At 35.9% G+C, this 21,470-nt stretch overlaps 1 protein-coding gene across 6 annotated transcripts in view; it reads right to left on the bottom strand.

Annotated features, from left to right (window-relative positions):
• Positions 1–21,470, bottom strand: part of NLGN1 (neuroligin 1) — a 325,605-nt gene that overhangs the window by 211,934 nt on the left and 92,201 nt on the right. For 3 of the 6 annotated variants that reach the window (XM_009333585.1, XM_009333582.1, XM_009333584.1), the window contains one exon: positions 8,890–8,949. The exons of the other annotated variants lie outside the window; for them this stretch is intronic. In XM_009333585.1, the coding sequence (XP_009331860.1) occupies positions 8,890–8,949 (60 nt within the window). The remainder of the gene's footprint in view (positions 1–8,889; positions 8,950–21,470) is intronic. 6 annotated transcript variants of the gene reach the window in all.

Here is a 21,470-nt window from a genome sequence, read left to right as displayed (position 1 = left end):
TAAAATGTCCACTAACATCTGTGTGAGCTTATTTAGGCAAAGTTTGAACACTTCTGAAAGTTCAGTCCATCTTTCTGTTCACTTAGCTAAAGGCAATTCACCATATTAAGATAAACAAGATTTCTGCTCATACATAAATTGTTGATTGCTTCCAGTATGGTAAGATCAATAATTTATAAAAAGGGTGTATAAACAGCTGTCTTCTGATAAGTCTGAAGTCCAAGTTTTCAAAAAGTACTTGGAAGCTGTTTAACACTTAGACCTCAAATTGATATCACTTGTAACCTAGGTAGCCTGACATTTAAGGAGCATGGGTACTTCTTATTTTACTAAATTGTGAAAAGGACTGTATGTTATATTTGAAAAAATAGATGCCTGGAACAATCTTTATAAATCCCCACCCTGCATTCAAACAAGCAGTAAGGTTCTCAAAAGTAACACCCGAATGCAGGTAACAATTTTAAATCTTAGAAGCTCCGCTATTCTCTCAGACAAGAAAATTAGATACTGACATATTATTTTGAGTTTCTTTTTAATTAAGACATTGATGTGGGTATCCCTCCCCCCCAAATATCCCTATTTGCAAATTGATGCATCTAGTCAGAATAAAATTTTGAATATCTGAACACCACTGCTCCTTGTGAGGAAAGTTGTTCTTAAGTACCAATTCAAAGCAACAGTTAGTGGTGGGATAATATACATTTTTAAAAGATTTTTTCTGTTCGACTGGAAAGAAATCATCTAAGGTGTAAATTTAAACTTTTACATCTGGATTAAATTGTATTTTGATCTCATTTACTAGGTGTCTGAGTCTTTTCCACTGCCCAAGTCATAGTATTCCATAATAGTCCCTAAAAATCAAGACAGACAATAGCAAGAGAGCATATGAAAACTTCCCAATGAGGAACTGTACTGCATATTCTGATTTGAAGACTTTTTTTTGTCATTATGACAGTATTCAAGTGACTTCCCTGATTACTCACTTCAGCATTTGAAGAAACCTCAGATGTTTTGTTTAATACTTTGATTTGAAGGAATCTTAGTTAAGACGCTTCCAAGTAAGCTCTCTGTAGAATTGTCTGAACCGTTTCTGAAGCACTATAAAGGCAACTAGGTGAGGGCAGTTACACTAAAAGTCCTGCTTTTTGAATTTGCTGAAAAAATCAGCACAGACGTGTCTGTATATAGAAAGCCAGTTGCTATTATTATTTTGATATTGATTCTAATTCGAAGAAAATGCCAGAACAGTCAAGATCAAAAATTGGATCTTCAATATTGGAAGTACTAGAACAATCATTTATTCAAGACCAAAAGAATGATGAAAGGTTGTGCATAAAATTGCTTGTATTGCTTTCCTCTGTCAAGCATATAGTAAGGGCTTTCCAACATGCAATTTTCAGAGCGTAAAGCTAAGGAGATTGTCCATAGGATAGAATTATGAGCTCCTGAGGTTTAAAATATATACAGAGGAAAAAGTCTTTTCAAATTCATATACTGTTTTCAGTAGATTGTTTGTTCATAGTCTGTGCTTCTTTTTTGTTGGATACAAATATGGAAGCAATAATAAATTATTAATCTGAAATCACTGTGTGACTGCTCCCAGCAGAAATTGTACACAGTTAATTGTATGCTTGGTGGTAGCACAGGGGGAGACTGTCTCAGAATTCTTCTTTAATTAAAATTACATAGAATTACAGAGCACCAACTGTGAACAGTAATGAAATGTTGGTAGCACTGGCCTGTTTATCTGGAAAATAATATTGGGATATTTAGAAAAGAATAGGTGTCCTTTATCTGAGAAAGGAAGCACACATTCATGAGTAAAATCTGACATATAAAGAAGTGATTCTCTGAGTAAATTCTGTCTATACCATACCTTCGTTATTTCCTACTACTAATATTCTTGTAAAGATTACAGACAGATGAAGACAGACTAATTTTCAGCTCTGCCTATGTGCCATGTCAGAGCAGATGACGTGCAGTATGAATTTTCCTCATGCTGCTTTGCCGAAGTCATCAGTCGTAAGAGAAATCCCTTCTACAAAAGAAAAATTGTGCTTCTCTGTGTTTTTCAGGCAGTAATCTAGTACTGGAGACATCTGTGAAGTTATGCAGTATTCAGCTGAGGCTAGTGGGACTTTGGGCTATGGATTATATAGAAGCTATGGAGCTCTTCATGTGAAGAAGAGAGATCACTGCATTTTGGTCTTACAGTCAGTAGTTTCATATCAATTGCAGTCTACAGCTAGGAATATTTGAAAGGTGGGATATATATTCAGGTGGGAGAGTACTATTTAAGTACAGCCATATTAACTGTGGATGTTATTAAATAATAAGATCAAAGGAAGACAGCAAAAAATCAGACCATAATCAAGAATTTATTCCTACCTGAAAGAGAGTAAATGTTTCCCCATGAAAACCATCATCCCTTAAAATTAAAATGGAGCAAGTACTAAGGTAATACTCTGTGAGGAGAAACTGTATATTGGTAAAAAAGTGGCAGAAAGATGCACTTTTCAAAAGTGCTTGTTGGAGTTGTGTCCAACTCAACAAAGAAAATAATTGAGATTTTGGCACTCAGATACTTTTCAAAACCTGACCCTAAATGATAAGTCTTTCATTTTTTCCTACAAGCTGCTATCAGTCCTTTCTGCACATGTGCTGGAGTGATCTCAGTAAACTGTAGTTACACTTTCTCACAGAGATTAATATTTATTCATGGATGCAGATTAACACTTATTCATGGAAGTAGCTCATTCTAAACAGGCCTGAAGAACTGCGGTGCAAATGTGACATGTCTGCCAAGAAGTGTAGATTTACATACTGATTTTATTTAGTTGCATACTGTACCTTTTGTTGCATTTTATTAAGTGTTGCTTCAATTAAAAAGCAGACACATTAGTATTTTAAAAGACATATGCAGGGATAGTGCTGTTCAAAATCCTTCTCAAATTCAACTCTCTTCTATTTTTATTCACACAGAAGATAAGTTTTGAGTGCTGTGATTTGTTTGGCTTTAAATTGCTAGTTCATAAAACATCTAAGTAGGTCTTACTGTATAGCAGAGAATGATCTTATTTATATGACATATACATGAACTTTCTTATTACAACTTCCATCATCTCCTCTCTTCTGAACCTTTCTAATGATTGTTGCATCTACTTTTTATGTCTGGTCTTAATTACATTACAGGCAATTTAGGAATAGGGCTGTCTTTTATTCTATGTTCGTAACATCACACAACAGGGAACAGGGTCTGACTGTGAATACCAGTCACAATTGTCATATATAACAAAACATAATTATAGCTTCAGTCACTTGAAGCTGATGTGAATTGGCCACGTGACTTAACAAGTATAATTTGCAGGGAACAACCAAAATGGGGAAGGAAGAAAGCCTACCTGGAGGCAACTTAGCACAAAAATATAATTAGTTTAGCACAGATGTCACAAGCAGTGTTTTTCTAAATGCCGTTAAAAAGTTGTGTCATTTTGATGTAAAGTATTGAGTAAATCTTGGTTTTTGAACATGAAACAGCACAAGAACAGTGGAAAACTTTTAGATTGGTTACTGTAAAACCTATGTGTTTTATATGGATATATGTGTAGCTCTTTCATAAGCATTTGTCCTAAAATATTTAAGTAGAGCATGGTACCAATCAGTGCAACTCTTACTCCTTTAAAAGCCTTTTAACAGTATTTGACCTTTCAGTTCAAATCTATCAGATGCCTCATAGATGCACTGCTATTTCAATAAGCTAGTGCCCTTCTCAGTACTAATACGTAAACATCAATTAATGCCACATTTTTAACATGTGATAGAAAATTAGATGTCCTGACACTATTAAAGTAACTGTTGAACTTCTGTTAGGAGCGGCAGTGAGGTTTTAGACATGTTTCGTATTTTAAAATACAGCACCCTTCAAGTTTCAGACAAACAGAATTATCTTCTTTTTTGTTTGTTTTTGTAACTGTCAAACCAATGGATCATTTTGTGCGCTCTCAAACACTTAACTACCTTTACCTGAAAGTGATTTGAGATCCTGATGGAGGACTATATGAATGTATATTCTAACATTAAAAAAGGCCTGTACTTTTACAGGTCAGCATCTGGAGCAGATTCTCATTAGAGTAGGACCTCAATAGCCAGGTAGGTAGTAATTTTAAATTATTAAAAGAGGATGGTTAGAAATGCAAAAGCTGACAGACTCTTCACTGTACGAGCAATGCTTGGCAGTGCTAAGAGTATAATGGAGCTCCAAAGAGGAGCTTAAATTAAAGGTCTGTCAGAATTTTTAGTATGCACATTTTCAAGTATTAATAACACCACCGCAAAAATTCAACATAATCTGAACTGAGGTTCTCAGTGGAAAGGGAAAATCTAATCGGCAAACTTTAATGTGCAAGTGACATTGGAATCTGTACTTGGGATTTGGAACCACAGAACTAACCTGAATGGGTGACAGCATGAACAGGAATCATGAATACGTCTATGTGTATCAGTCAACAAGTTCACCCAAAGTGGTAAGATCTGTGCTACTCCAGCCTGGCTGGAACTCATTAGAGGCTATAATTAAGGCTGGAGCATGTGGTTGCTTTGCGAGGTAGACAAATGTGTTCTGCTGTTTACTGATCTCTGAAGTCCAAAAATGTACAACTAGTGCCAGACGAAAAGATTGTTTCTCTCCCTCTTTCTTACCATGACAGTTGAAGGCAGATGAAATACTAAACTTAGCAACCTAGTCTATTTTAATACTAATGGAGTGATAGGGTTTTTTGGAGAAGATCCTCAATTCTGAAATGTGCTCTTTTGTGCCAATGACGCTACAGTCTGTTAAGTATAAGAAGGGATTTGCAGATGCATTCTGCATCATTAGCAATTTAAAATCTGAGTGGATTTTTGTTTGTTTTGATTTAAAACATACTCTGGACCAAGAACTTCTTTCAGTCAAAGGAGTTCAATAGCCCATGTAAGACAGAGCATCAGACTAAATGATCAGAATCATCACAGTTACAGCCTATGAACAAACAGCAACATCTGTTCCTAATCTGTCTTTTTCACAGGAGAGACGGAATGGAGAAGGGAAGAGTAGAAACATCTAGCAATTACAGTGCAGACCCCGCTTCTGAGGCATATACTCTCAGTTCCCTGCTTTACTATGGACATAGTGTCTGCATCCCTCAAACTTAGCGTCTGTATTCCTCATTTCTAAAAATGGAATAATAGCATTCCTCTATCGCAGAGGGATGCTGTGAGACTGAATACATTAAAAACTGAGAGATGCTCAAATAGCACTGGGGACTAAATAAGGATCTAAGATTGACAGACTGATGCACTAGGTAAGGTGTGTATGACAGAATGGTGGATGAGAAGAATTCATTTGTGAGCAATCCTTCATGGATATTTCATACAGCACTGACTACCTAGAAGTCCAGTTCTGATCCCTGAGTACATAGGCTGATTAATGATTTGTGTTGCTGTATTTTAAGTCATGCTAAGGACTTTAGCATATGGGAACTAAGGGTGCATAAAGAGTCCCTGGTTTTTGCTATAGCTGAATTAAATCCAGTTAAATTATTGCCTTACCAAAATTAAGACTGAGATAAGATGTTGATTAAAATATTTTACTTTTTTAAACCAAGCCTTGTTTCTAGACTGGGGAAGGTACAGTTTATTCAACCGCTAAGCAACTTAAAGTTAAATCTTGCATCTACACTAGATATTGCTTACCTGCATGTCAGCAAATAGGCAAATCCACCACTGCTATAAAAAGGGAAAGCCCCAATGCTCACTGGTTGCAGGTGCTTTTTGCACTCTTGTTTCTGGTGCCTGCTCAAGTAGTTCAATACTTATTGAAAAACAGGTAAGCAATTTCAAGTGTAGATGTGAAAGGGTTACACAGAAACAAGAATGCATCCAGACTGGTGAAAAAAAAGAGATATTTATATAATTTCTGACTTTTCACACATTTCACACTCATAGAATTTGAAAACACCTTCATTTTTTAAACAGCAAATTTGCAGATCATTAGTTGGTAATGTGCACTACTGCCTTTGGGTCTTTTGAAAACAAAAATGAAAAATGATCTAATTAAGCCTGGTCTACTGGTTGCAGCACATACCAGAGATCCAAGTTTGATTACTGATTCCAGTGCTTGTGCTGGCAAGGTTTGGACCGCAGTACTGTGGTAGTGACATGTAGCAGCAGATGGGAGTAGGATTATTGAACACTGGTTTAAAATGAAATTTTCTAATCAAACTCTGATGTTTGAGTGACACAATACAGAATACTTTCCAGCCATTTGATCCAAGAAGGTGCTACGAAAGATCTTTCTTCAGGAAAGGTGTAATACAAGAAATGGACATGGGAGCTCTGAATTTCTTAATAGAGAGACCATCCTGGGCATTTTAGAAATCACTGGACATTGTTTATGTAGCATGGATTCTATGGTTATATGACACAGTTGTTTTTCACTGTGTATAGCCCAGTCTTCCTAATATTCTGACTTCATAATTCATTTAGTTTGGTTATTTGTTTTATTTTGTCTGCAGTTATTCATTTGTAGATATTTATATTGAATAAAAACTACTGTACTGCAAAAGGTGAAGGGTTTGATGGACAGGTTAGCAGAAATCTAGACAGCTAAGGTGGCTTTTTGCTTTGCCACTTTCTTTCCTGCTACTCATACCCAAATACATATGACTTGAAGTTTGTGAACTCTTCAGTTCTGCATATGCAACAAGTGCTAGAGGTCAGGTCATCTGATACCGCTCCTCCACTGAGGGACAGTGAAATGCAGGGCCTCAGCAGACAGGGTTTCTACCTACCCAGCAGACATCCCTGCAGCCTTCAGTGTCTACCGATAATAAAAATTTAAATTTGCCCTGTCTCTCTGTGACTCTCAGAAGCAGTGAAAGTCTAATTACTGCCTGCATTCTTCCATTGGCACGGAGAGGAGAACAAAACTGTCACTTGTATGCCAGAGAAAATTAATCCCAGTCCTATAAATTACAGAGATTTATTAATGTTGTAAATGTGTTTCTTCCCCCCCTAGTTTGACTGCTGTGTTCTTACAGCCCTTTCTCTCTCTCTCCTACAGTTGTCAATGTGGGAGACGGGTTCTCTCTGACACGGACACTTGTTCTCCAAAGACTGAGATCCCTACTCTCATCTGACTCTACGTACTAAACTTCTTTCTGATAGCCACCACTCTCTGCTGAATTTTAGCAAACTAAGTAGTCTCTTTTACGTGTGTCTAAGCAGAGACGGACTTAACAAATGTTAAGCCATTAGCATCTGTCTTGGCAATTATACAGCAATTTAGGAGATCCATTAAGGTCCACTGGATGAATAACCCAGGTTTCAAACTGTTTCTTAAAACATATTGTTAAAATGAGACAGAGTTAACTTTTACAATGGCTAACTCAATATCACAGGTCTTAGAGAATACACAAGAACGTCCCTTGCAATATTTTGTCATGAACTAATGTAAAAATGACTTGGCCTCATAAAGCTAAGTGGATCTGAATTATACTTAGCTCAGAATAATATGAGCGCTTTCAAAGGAGATTTTCAATTACGTTCTTCTTTCAAATCTTGGGCCAACTGGTGGGCTTTCATTCATATGCTTAATATACACATTCAGTAGAGGATCGTAAATCAGACGTATAAATTTGTCGGTTTGTTTGTAAAGTCTCTGTTCAGTTACTGGGTAAGAAGTTAAATGCTCATGTCTGCCTTCCTTCATCTTTTGTGATAAGACTGCATGTTTCTGTTTGAGTAAAACAGTTAATGTTCTGTGGGATGAAAGATTTCTTAATTTCTGTAATTTCTCAATTTACAAATTGAGCTTCATCTTAGTATCTGGCAAAAAAAGCCCCAGATATTAACGGAGAAGCAAGTAGCGACTCTACTAGTCTTATATGGTAATTTGTTTTACTCATTGACCATAAAATGTAAGAAGTATGTGTTTAAGATTCAGAATTTTGCACCAACTTGAAAGGATGAGACTGCTCAAGAGAAAGAGCCCCTTGTTACCATTTTCATAGCCCTGAAAAAATATAAAATCTGCATAGCTTATATGATTAACAGGTATAATTCATAAACAGAATAATATGCTTGATATTTCAAACTTTCGATTTTACTTGGTAATAGGGTTTTCTAAGGGTCAGCACAAGCAGACAGGCATCTTTATATGCTTGTAGAAAACAGAAGGGATCACATTCCTTTAGATGACATCAGTTTAGCTCCACTGAATTCGCTGGTGCTGCGCACAGCCTCACCAACTGCAAATATTGCCTACCTTTCTAGGGCTACCTCTTTTCTACAGGGTCTTGCATTTATTTATATTTGTTCATGGCAATGTAAATGCAGAAGGTTTTGTATTTGGGGAAATTTAGTTGCTTAAGAGACACTTTCTAAGAATTTTCTGTATTTTTCCTTTTATAAACACAACATTTTATATGTTTATCAAACTGAGATCAGTCAGTGAAAAAAAGAAACATCTTTGTACTTGGTGAAATACATAGGGTTAGAAAACATGCAAAAAGGTGTACAGAGAAACTTTAAAAGAGTGTTAGTTTAAATAGTATGGACAAAATTCAGTCAAAAGGTGGGATGCAACATATCAGAAGTCCATTTCAAGAAAACAAAAACCCCTTCTCTTTAAATATTGTTACTGGTTTGTATCAAAACGTAGAACTTAACAACATTCTTTCTTTTAAAAAATTAAAAATATATATGTATAACAACAAGCAAGAAGACAAAACACATCAAAAATGGGAATTAAAAAAAAATCTTCAAAAGAAGACAAGAAGTCAAAAAAAGAGGGGAGAAAAAAGATTTTCAGGGTTCCTTGTCATGCAAATCAGTTTGGCGGCAAAAAAATACCTTCATCTTCAGCACCGTCATTATCACCTAAATCATCTGTCTGTTTCTTTGTAAGGGGACCTAGGATTGAGAATGGAGAAAATGGAGGAAAAAGACAATTCAAGAATATACAAGACTGAGGAAAAAAAACAGTGAATATTAAATTCCCATGGATGTTTCAAGAAAAACATTTGCAGAGAGGGAAATCTTAGTTTATAACAACCAATTTTTCATTATGTTTTTCAAACATTACAGCAAAACCTTCCCTAGGGGGTATGGCTATTAGAAACATCAAGCACAAGAATCAGAGAGTGCCCAGTGCTTTATTGTTTTTAAATGAAGAATCAAAACTTGTTTACTAAAAGCATACCCACCATAAACTATATTTATCCACTTAATTTAATTCTTTGTTGTTGTTGTTATTAGGAATAGTGGAGACAAGCACTGCCAAATTACCTCTTGCATTTGATGCAATAAGGTGGCTAATAAATGTCGACAGTTGGTTAAAACGATTCTTTTCTGTGAAATGCTAATTCACATTTCTAAGTTCAACCATTTAAGCTCATGCTTTACAAAGATAAGCATGGGTTTGTTTTTTTTCTTTTTTTTTTTTTTGACACACTCATTTTACATTCTCTTTTAAATAGAACTGTAGATTCCCTTGAAACCTTTGACTACCTGCTGAGATATTTGTAAAGAAACATGAAAATCCATATGTAAACTAGAAACAAGAGTGAAATCCTAGACCAACTGAAGACAATGATTTTTGCCATTGATTTCAGTGGGGCTAGGGTTTCATCCACAGTATACAAAAGTTACACTGAATACGGGAATTGAAGTTTTAGCTTGGGCAAGACATACAATATCATAATTCCTTATTTCTATAAATGGATGGCAAGACAAAATTGTTTCATGCCCAGCACCTGTATTATTAACAAGTATTAATAGATTCATCATATTTTCCAATGGGAAAAATGCCCGCTCCTTTACTGAGTAAGAAAAATATATACCAGAAGGAAAGTCAAAGGCTATTCTGAAAATATTTCCATGTCATATATTTTACACACTTACGCACAAACAAAAGACAGTTGGAACTCAGCATTATCTTTCCTTTTTTTTCAGAGCTCTCTCATTTCCATGACATTCTGTAATTTGCATGCAAAAAAGCAATCAGAACAAACACAGGACTAAGTAACAAAAAAAGAAAAAGCCAGCCAAGCACAGAGAAGAAAACAAGAACTTTTTCATGCATAAAATAGCAATAGACAAAAACAACAACAAAAAAGAGATGAACAGTATGTGTTGATATTTGCAGTAGATGTAGGCAAGAGACATGCATTAACTCTAAGCACTATGGAGTATTAAAACATTTGTATTTAAAAAGCTCTCTCTAGCTCTGTTATTTTACAGGATATTAGTCATTCAGCATTAAACCTGTCGTTTATAGGCAAAATACCATGTATTTGAGTGATGCATTTAAAAAAAACAATCCATAAAATGTTTGTACCAGGTGCATGGATTTGAGAAACAGAAACAACCCATGAAGTACCATGAGATTTTAACTGTGAATGTAGGAACTGGACCGTATTATTGAAAACCAAAGCTGAATACCTTAATTACTGCATCAGTCAGGAGTATAGTTTTAAACTCATTCTAAATACAGAACACTAGAATTATACATCATAAATTAAAGACAAGTATTTTTATAGTCACACCTGCAGCAATCATTCTCTTTAGTACAGAGCCTTGGTGAATGCAATAGCTTTTCCTAGTACAAGCCCTGAATGTAATCTTTACAATACATGGTATCTAGATAATGTGACCCTATCCAAATACACACATTCAACTGTCTTGCTGCCCATCACTCTCATAGCATAGCAACTTTACTTCTGAAAGAATAAAACTAGAAAAGTAAAAGATGTATGCAAAGAATAACAATAATTTCATGGTGCGTTTTCAGCACGGTGAACAGGAAGAATGGACTTAAAAGTCTAAGAACTATGCGCTTAACAGAGCTATGCATTTCATAATGGAGAGCCAGACACAGCCAAAGATATATATACATACACATTTTTAATGGCTTCTTGTTATCTTTTAAATTTTTAAAAGTCACCAGAGTGGAACAAAGTAGCATCTGGAAAGGCAAACAGCACACATTTCTCCAAATAACTTGCACAGAGAGGGCAATTCCTTTTCTGGATGAAACCAAGACAATGAGTGTTACATTTTTTAAATAGCTGGCCTTTGTGAGGTGTCTTGCGTAGATCACAGTTCCAGATCTCAACAGCAGTTACATAGTGCATCAAACATCTCAACGGAAATGACTGACCTCATACCATCTCTTATTTTACAATACAGTGAAGCATAATTGAGGCTAGCTATTAAAAATAACCTGGGTAATTTTAGTATTTATACAGTTGTGAGTTTCTCTGAAAACCATAAAAAAAATCCGACCATCTTCCTTATAATAATATTGCAATACATATTATACACAATTCCTTCTGCTAAGGGGCTGACCTATTTTTAAGCTGTCATGGATTAATCGTGCTTTCAAATCCAGCTGTATATCTATTTCACAATACAGGGGCTGTGCTTGCCACATCCCCTAAACAGGAGGACTCATCCCTGATGGAGACATGTGGCAGACTCACCAGGCACCACTAACAGTATTATGTTAAGAAAGAGATGAGACATGATTTCTGCCACAAGTTCGCTCCAGTCTGCAAATGTAATGGACCACATTCATTACATCTCACCAACAGCTAGCTTAGAGAAACACAGACCAAAATGCTTCAGACAAATTTTCTGCTTCCTGGAGTTACAATGCTATCTGAGGTCTAGAAACCAAAGCAGAGTTTGGTCCTCATGCACCAGGAGTGAAACTACTTACCTAATATCTGTACTTCACTTATACATACAGGGATGCCATGAAACTTCATTTGTATTTGTAAATTGCTCTGTAATCCCTAAAAGAAGCATCAGCTCAAGACCCATTGTGCACACGGCTGTCTAAAATGGGATACAACAACATCAAGTGGTTCAATCTTGAATCCTCAAAGAGGAAACGGAGCTCTGAGCTTGACTGTTTATGTTCTGTGTTGCCCGTTTCATGTCTGGCTGCTGAAGAAATTTTCTGAAATCATGAAAGTAGTATTAAGAGAAGTTCTGGATTAGACTTCCACCTGTTTCAGCAGTAATTCTCATTCTAAAATCAGTAAGAAATGGCTTTTGCTTCTGATTTTCTGGATAACAGACTACATTGACTAACAGCATCGCTGTGTCTGTATGATCATAAAGACTGACGTCTTCAGTCCTTACACAGGAAAACGTGCTGAAATCACTGTCAGATAAACAAAATAAAACCTTATGGAAAGATCCTACAAAATGTAACAGCAATAGCCTTTTTAAGTAAAAATAAATCAGGACTGAAATTGCTTAGTAGTTGTATAATTTTCAGTTATTTTCTGCAGGTTTGAATTAATATTCTACAGGAAGTTTATGATTTTGTAAATTAAATGTATCCCTCAACTAGATTTATTTCTTTAGCCCTGACTGTTTATTCAATATATGATTCTTCATGGTTCTTCCACCATTTTAATATTCTTTTCAGGTAACAGAAACTAATTTTAAAAATATTGGTACTAAGACATGATGGACTAGGAGCCAATGAAACAAGAAAGAGTATACATTTTACAGAATTATGATCGCCAGAAGTCTTTTGTCCACAATTACTTTTCCCTGTTGTTCCATTGTAGCTTCTCTTCACCTTTCGTGAAGGCCCAGTTATTCCTCCTCTTTGAGCATTTCACTTACAAAAATGGGTATCCACTACAAAAAGAATATTTTACTATGTTTAAGACATAAGCCTTCAATAGATACACTGCCTTCTTGTGCTGGCCTAAATTTTAGCTAAAGTTTACATAATAAATATTAAGTATCAACAAAGTAATCAGATACCATAAATAATGGGGGGAAAAAGGATACTAAAGCCTCTAAAATGCTGATGCAAAGATGATTTACTTATCAAGAGGCACTCTAAGGTTTAGTCTCATTTAGTTGCATGTTGCTGCATACCCATAACTCTCATTAATGCTAATGGGAAAGTAGACCCCTAAGTCAGTTTAAAAAGGGGAAGAAGCGATTACTGCATTTTATGTCTCCTAAAGGTAATGAACAGTCTTGCTACAAAAGCTAAAGGAATGCTATGTGCAGGAGGAACTCCTAACGAACTCTCTACTTATTTAATTTAAAGATAGTTCTTATATTATTTAATGTATTATTCAAATATTTATTCTATTTGTATTGCAATCGATGGTAAGGAAATAACATGATGCGCTTTAAAATCTTGATAGTTGACTACTGTATGCTTGCAGATGGCTTTCCTTTGCTCAAAATAAGAGAAATAACATACCTCCTGTCCAGTTAGCTAGAGTAATTATGTGCTCAGAAATAATTAAAGTCCAGACATATTAATTCTCTTTTTTATCATTCCCTATGATGAAGGACTAAGGTACTTTAGCTCCCAAACACATTAAAGCTGATTATAAATTCTCTCTTTATGGCCTCGATTTGGCAGAAATTATCTGTGGCCTTTTGGACCGCATGTGTGTGGGAGGCATGGAAGCTGTGGATGTCATTAGCTTTTTGGCCTGGGAAAGCTATTCATCATAAAAGAAGTCATACTGCAAGTTGACACCATTTTGTAAAACAACAGTACAAATCCTCTAAACTTAATAAATCTGTGCTTATGTATGCAGCCATTGTTCGGGCCAAAATGTTCTCCTTTGGTAATGAGAAAAGTGGGAAAGAAGAAAAGGACCTTTTACATTAGGTTAAGTAGACCCCATGGATCTAGCAATTGAGAAATCTCCATAGTAATAATCATTCTTTGAGTTAAGGTGTCTGTTCAATAAAAAGGGTTTGAGATTAAGGCCGACTGCTGAAATAATAGAGGTAATAGAAAAATTCACTAAGTGCGTTGCAACACCATGGAATCTGGTAGTGCACGTTAAATACAATTATATATTTATCTTTAAACTTAGATAAGTGCCTCCATCCATCCATTGCTATTTCTTCTTCATTAGCTTGTTTTTTAATTGAGCATTGAAGATCTGCAAAGTGAAATTACCTCACCTTTTTAGGCCCTACCCTCAGATCCAAGCATAAAATAACCAATCCTTTGTTATTTCAACTATCATTTTTATGCAACAGACTCTCCAACTAAAAAAAAAAAAAAATCTGTGCTGAATTATCACAGTCTAGCAGATGTTAGCTGCGGCACAATAACATGTTGTACCTATCTCCTGGTTTTAATTTAAAATAAATTAATGATAAGTTATGATTAACAATCTTCAGACCTCAACATTTTCAGTGAAGAGAATTCAAAAATCAAATTCTTATATGTTGAAATTAAAACATAACTATATAATAATTTTTCTTATAAATGTAATGACAAATTGGAAAGATAAAGCATAATAGTCATCTGATGAATAATTTTATAAAATCATCTTCTTTCATTCGAAAATTAGAAAGCTGTCAGCAAAAAGAAAAGAACTAGAATTCCTTACAGAAGAAAGATTTGGAAGGTACAAATGGCAGCTGGGTCTTAAGAAACACTTAACTGAAAAAATATCTCTTTCTATTATTAAACTTTGTTGCAATAGAAAAAACAATCTACTTTATATTTTCCCTTATTACTGTCTTGCTTTCACCACGTGCTCATTCCTTTCCTTGTTATTTTTCCCCCTTAAATTCCTTTTATTTCCATATTGTACTTACTTGTAGAGTGTATCAGCAGGGCAAAGCGCTGGTCGACTTTGCTTTTTGATGATAACATTTGCACTCATGTTTTAACAACAAATGATGGCACAAACCTCCGTCGTTTCACATCTTACTACCTGATTTGTGATGACAATCAAGTACTGTAATTAGAGCTGCAAGTAACTCAAATTTGCATCTGCAAGTGAATGACAGGTGCAAATTGAAAGCACAAAAGGGTTGCCAACTTTCCTTGAAAATTTACATGTATAAGTGCTTTGTCACTAAAGAAGCTATTCTGACACTTCAAGACTAACTCCTGCTGTGTCTTTTATAACAGCATATTGCTGAAGTGTCACACAGAAAGAATGTCTAATCCCGAACCTTTTTATTCACAAGATTAATCACACTGGCTGGATCTTGATTTCCCTTAAATCTGAAGGAACTTCATTATTGAACACTAGATTTGTGTGAATTTAAATGAGATCAGAATCTGGGAATGTAGATAGAGTTTCACTCCTCTGTTTCCCATTTTAGGTGCAGTCTGAAATTCAATGTATTCTCAGAGGTGAAGGTACTTCATGTTCACATGTCCTGTGGAGAGCAGTCCAAATGAAGCTTCATTTCAGGCTCTCTTTAAATCCCATTCCCTTTGCAATAGGCCACTCTATAAATCCAGTTCCCTTTCTAGAGGCATGGGTTACATGATATGCCTTACATGGAGTCATGCAGCATTACTAGAAAAGTACACAGGATAAGTACAGATCGCTGGGTGAGCCATGGTCCCCTGGGGCCCATCCACACAGCAGACAAGTTCAGCCCTGAAGATGCATGCAGCATGCACGCCTTACCCCTCTGGATGTCTGCCTGCATTGGGCACCCTTACAGTGTTCCACCAGATAGTATTTTGGATGGGTAAAGCTCTGCTCCACTCTGCCCCTGCACAGCAGGGCAGGCACAGTGGTACCACTCACGTGAATGAGATTTGCCAGGACAGGTTCAGAAACAGCACAGGTACTTTTTTCCTAACTTTCCATAACATACAAAGCTAATATCCTAGGTGAGCTTCCTGCTAATCCTTATAGGGTTGCAATGAAAACATAGCTCATGCATGGAGCATGCTTAGTACAAGGAGGAAGGAATTCAGTGGAAGAGCCAACATTATTCATTATGATAGCAGCCTGATAATTATTCTAGACATCATAGCTTCTGAACCACTTTGACTTGTGTTCTAGCCAATGGGGAAAAAAAATTACATTGGAGAGGGGAGAGAGGAGAGAAAAACTTTCGTTTATTTTCTTTCCAGTGGAAGTAAGGAAAGGAACAGGTGCTCATGATAAAGCAGTGGCTGTCCCACCCACTGGAATTATATGTGAGGAAAAGGATGCTTCAAACAGACCGGGACTCTGCTGGCCAATGTTGACACAGAAAAACAAAGCCCATGCATTTAACCAGGAACATTGCAGTTGGAGCACAAAGCTCCAGAGGTGAGGGATGGGTAGGTAACTGACATGAAAAATGAAATTTGTAAGCTGTTATATGGCCATTATCATCAGCATTTACCACTCCAGTGCCACCTCACTTGCCTATATCACAAGTCCATGCAGCTTTTAACATTTTACTTGCATTAATAATTCATAGTGTTTTGCAGATACTCATATTCCAGGGTGACACACTGCTGTAATGAATTGAATGCAACATTACACAGCTGTGCCACCACCTGAGCTTTCAGATCATGAATCAATTCTCTCTCTCTACAGGTAATGACTACAATCCAGATCCTAACGAAGACTTATGCACATGCTTAACTTTTAAGCCTCCGAGTAAGTTCTCTGAGGCCTCAGAGTGAGTTCTCTTTAGCCTCAACAGGCTAAATCTCCTAGTAATATAAAGATAGAGCTGCTACCATTATCAGAACTGCTCCTATTTGCATCTGGGCCAGGAGGTCAACTCAGGAGTAAAAGTTAAGCAGGAACGAGCATCCCAAATTTCTAACTTCCCTCAGTGATTCTGTGGATAAATCTAATAAACAAATAGAATTTCAATCTCTTGAACATACTATCAAAGCTCTGTGATGAAATGAAATTTTATTTTTTATGAATGCACCGCTTTTTAGTCTGTGTACATACAAATAAAATGCTACATTCATTTTCTACAGCTCTCATAATCAAATTGCTTCCTAATTTTAAGGAAGATATGAACTCATTTTAGGCCACAAGCTTAAAAAAGTGACTATATTTAGCTCATGCAACAGAACTGAAGATTTGTAATTTTAAGATCCAGATTTTCAGTTCCAAAAGGAAGATTTACAATTGCCATCAATATATCAACGTTAATCTTCACTTTCTTTCAAAGATCTCTATAGTGTTGCTGTAATAACAGTGCAAGTCAGGGTGCAGTAAGTGTATCCTTTGTATAAGGATATACGAAGAGACACATCTGAGAAAACCACCATCAACTTAGGTAAAACCAGTAAGGTTTGTTCTCTTTTTTGCTGCTTTTTTGCTTTTTTTTTTTTTTGTTATTTTGTTTCAGACAGGTAGGGTGGGTCATCTACAACAATATGTTATCAGAAAGCATTCTCTGCTATCTCTTGACTTAAATACCAAAATATAATTAAAACCATACTTTAAAAAAATCCATCTTATTTTACTTTTTTTTTTTTTTTCATTGTCCCCTTCTGTTCTCAGACCTGGAATGGAAAAGATTTAGCCCAAAACAACGACTGGACAAATAAACATAACCTTTTTAATCTTGCCCCCAAATATCTCTCTCTGGAAAGAAACTAGCCCAGAATAGCAGTCTCGCCAGGGGCGATAGCTCTGGGATTCACTGCACAAGTAATTACCTCTGCTAGGGACAAACACTGTCAGTCTGCCTTCTGCTGGAAAAGCCTCCTCCCCAACTAATTCTATTAACTGCAGGGGCTGGTGTTACAGCAGCTGTATAGTTTTGCTTATGGCACAGCTGAGCATACAGTCCAGCTCTCTTGAGACCCGGTTTCATAGCCTAAATAGCAGAGCAAAATGGTCTTCATGTAACCATGTAATTGAACATTGCAGAGAAAATCAAGTTAATTGTGCATAATATTTTCATATAGAGTTTGGAATGAAATAGGTTCTCCCACCCCTCTCCCCAATGTACTTCATGTTATCCGGTTTTAAGCCACATGCTTTGAGCTCTATATAATTCACTGTACCACTGCAACCTGTGCAGTATTTTACCATCCAGAAATCCACACTCTTGCATACCATAGAGATCATAATAATGTGCAAGTCTTATTTTCTCAATTTTCTGAATGAGCCACTATCAGTAAAACTTAATTCTCTCACAGAGCTGAATTTCTTCAGAAAAGTGGTAAAGGGGAGGAGAATGTTTTCTGTTGTATAGCTGACTGCAATCCAACCCTCTCCTCGCAAACGCTCAGCAGACAGAGAGGCAAGGAGTTTATAGGCAAAGCACCTTGTTGATCAACCTCTCAATTCCCTCATATTAACTCCAAATCACTGCTATTCTTGCCGTGTTTTGAGTAGCACAAAGAAAATCTGATTCTATAGTGAGCAACCAAGGTAGACATCATGTACACTGAGTCATTCACAGTAGGCTAAATTAGACGGAACTGCATCCTCCTTCATTAATTGTAAAGGCTTGTCTTCAGCGTTGGCCAGAACTTCCCAATCATCTAACGCTGATGCTGGTACCTAAGTCACAGAGTTTCCTTGTTCTAACTATCATACCCAGGTTTGTCTCTTGTGATCTCAAGGGCAGAGATAATACTTCTTATACTTTACATGTATCTGCATGTACAGTCATATTTAAATGTTTTAAAACATTCACATAACAAAGTTTCTTCCTGAGAGGTAAAGGTGGATAATTTTCTTTTAGCTATATATGGCTATATAGATATATGTGTACACACACACATACAGGCAGGTTCTCCTATATGACTTTTTAACACAGAAAGATTCTTCCTACAGATTTGAAGCTCTGAGCACTACTGAAATGTAAATAGAAATACATAAAAAAATAATAAATACTGATACTAATAACCTGGTGTTCAGAACAACAGTCTTTCCATTAACTTGGATCTTAAAAAGAATAAAGATACTTCAAGTCAAATGTTTCTCCACTATTCAAAGCATCCTTAAAAGACCATTAAATTGGGACTGTGGTCACCAGCTTTTAGAAACATAATTATATCTGCTCTCATTACCACACCTTTTGACAGAATCAAAGTGCACAGCTCTGAGAAACAGTGATGGGAGAACTGAAATACATACTATATTTTTAGAGGAGCATAATTTTAGGTAGGAAAACTCAAAACATCTCAGCAATGGAGCAGTCACAAAACAAGAACAGCACAGCCAGCACTTGAAGATTAGTGGGATCAAATGCTTGTCATAAGAAAAATCGTTTTATTTTGACATGTTTTCAATATTAGCATGGTACTTGTTTTGAAACTACAGTTGACTTGCTCTGCATGTTATATTAAGGATTCCCAAATGGACAGATAAAATCCTTATACTGAATGGAGCATGAAAGGAAATCAGCACATCATTTCTAATCTAGCAGAACTTACAGAGAGGCAGTGATACTTTGGACCACGTATTTACACAGCTACTGTCAACTCCTATATGGACAGAAGGCTCCAAACCCTTCTAGTAGAAACTTTGCGTTCATGCTTACTATTTAATAATTGAATACCTTAAGACAGAAGCTGGTGAACAGGGAATGATCATCAAAATAAAATAGATTTACAAAATGTCAAGTCCAGCACTACAATATATTATTTACAAAAAGCATAGCAAATTTAAGAGCAAAATGTCAGAGTAGCCCATTTTCACAACAGCCATTTAGGTAAGAGTTGATGGGTTTGGGACAATATGACATTTCTAATTCTTTATCTGCTGACAATAACCCTGCTCTCTGGAGGAAAGCGACAAAATGCACAGCAGATAAAAGCATAACATTTCTCAGCATTGGACAAAAGGTACTCTTACTTCTATTTTTATTTATTTTCCTTCTCAGAAGTCTACTTGCTTAGGATCACAATATAGGCACAGTTACCAGGGTTTTTATACTGAGCTATGTTTCTCTTTCTCAAAGCTGACCATAGTGGTGTAAAAGGTACTTTCTTTTCCCTAACAAATACAGAGAATTTACATAAACAGTATGAACTACTAAATTACAATGATGGCCCAAGGTTTCATGCATGGGTCTTTTTGATAACAAAATCAGTAGCTAAATTAAATACAGTATTTTGTAACAACTACACACATAACAGTTACTTTATAACCACTTTAACTCTTTAGTGATAATCATTAAAGTTTGTTTGTTTAAGAGTAGTCCCTGATATGACTAGAACATCTTCTGTTTAGAAAGTAAACAAATCTATGAGGAATATTTCTGAGAATATTTGAGCAAACAGTCCTTATGACCCTTTCCCAAGTCAACCAAAGTTAGTGAAAAAATATTGCAGCAAGCCAAGGTCCATCCTGCTGAGCAGAATGAATGCCTACAGCAAGTATAGCAAACTCCTGGCACCGGAAAAATACTTTAGACTATCAGATTACCAAGCAAACTGGGGAAAGTGAAAGTTATTCCTGTAACAGACAGCTAATAGCCTGTTCCTATGGGACAGCAAAGATTGCTTTTGCTTATAGACCCAACAGTAAAGATAATCTCGGTCCTTGTTTTCACTTCAGCATCAGTAATGAGTAATTTCCATAGTAGGAGGTAAAATTTTAAATTTACAATTTTCCTTTAAGATTTTCATTTGTTAGCATTGTGGATTCAATAAAGTTTCGGTAATGTTAGACAGATTCGTTCTAGCTCTTCAGTTATGGGATTATTAACTAAACTGTAAATGCAGGGTATTTAATGTAGATAAATAAGAACAATTCAATTAATTTCAATAGATTCCGAGAGCTTTTAACTCATGCCTTCAGAGATATAGATGTGCTAAGTGTATATTAACTTTATGATTTAGATGTAGGAGAAAGTTTTAGAAATGTATGTGGGCATAGATGACTTCTACATTCATTGCTAATGTGAGTTAAAAATAATTCTCTTTCTCCTGGGATTTTCTGTGTACAATTTGGGTATATCTGATGGAGAAAGACTAGCTGCAGACATAATAGTTTGAAAGCAAAAGAAAAGGAACCTATTGCTGACAGCAACTCCCCAAAAATAAATAATAAACTGTGTTTATTTTTCTTTAATTGGTGAAATCTGGTTTCCTGGAAATGGTACTGGTCAGGACCACTGGTCAATGATATTCAGTAAGTCTTTTTATGTTAAAAGGTTTTGATAGAATAGTTCTATTGTGTTATCACTGTTATGCAATCATACACTTTTTTGAAGTAATGATTATAGACATAATCAGACTTCTGTATAGACAAAACATGAATGAACTGCTTCATTTAACAGAAGAAATTTAATAGTTTTATAGTGTCAGAAACTGTTAAAAAGCAGAGTTGATTTATGTTTCAATGTAAAGCAGTAGAAACGACTTTGCAATTAGTATTATTTGTAAATTAAAACTATTTATATATAAGGTTATTATTCACTGTGGTTTTCGACAAGGTTCCAAATGTTTGCATGCTGAGCTAGGCTGTGTCCTCAGTTCTATGATTCTGCTTTCATAGAATCATAGAACCATTAAGGTTGGAAAAGACCTCTAAGATCATCGAGTCCAACCGTCAACCCAACACCACCGTGCCCACTAAACCATGTCCCTAAGCGCCTCATCTACACGTCTTTTAAATACCCCCAGGGATGGGGCCTCACCCACTTCCCTGGGCAGCCTGTTCCAATGTTTAACCACTCTTTCAGTAAAGAAATTT

This window comes from Pygoscelis adeliae, unplaced genomic scaffold (genome assembly GCF_000699105.1).
Source record: "Pygoscelis adeliae isolate BGI_AS28 unplaced genomic scaffold, ASM69910v1 Scaffold220, whole genome shotgun sequence".
Lineage (NCBI taxonomy): Eukaryota > Metazoa > Chordata > Aves > Sphenisciformes > Spheniscidae > Pygoscelis > Pygoscelis adeliae.
Note: the sequence above shows the minus strand (reverse complement) of the source record. Positions and strands in the feature narration are given on the sequence as shown.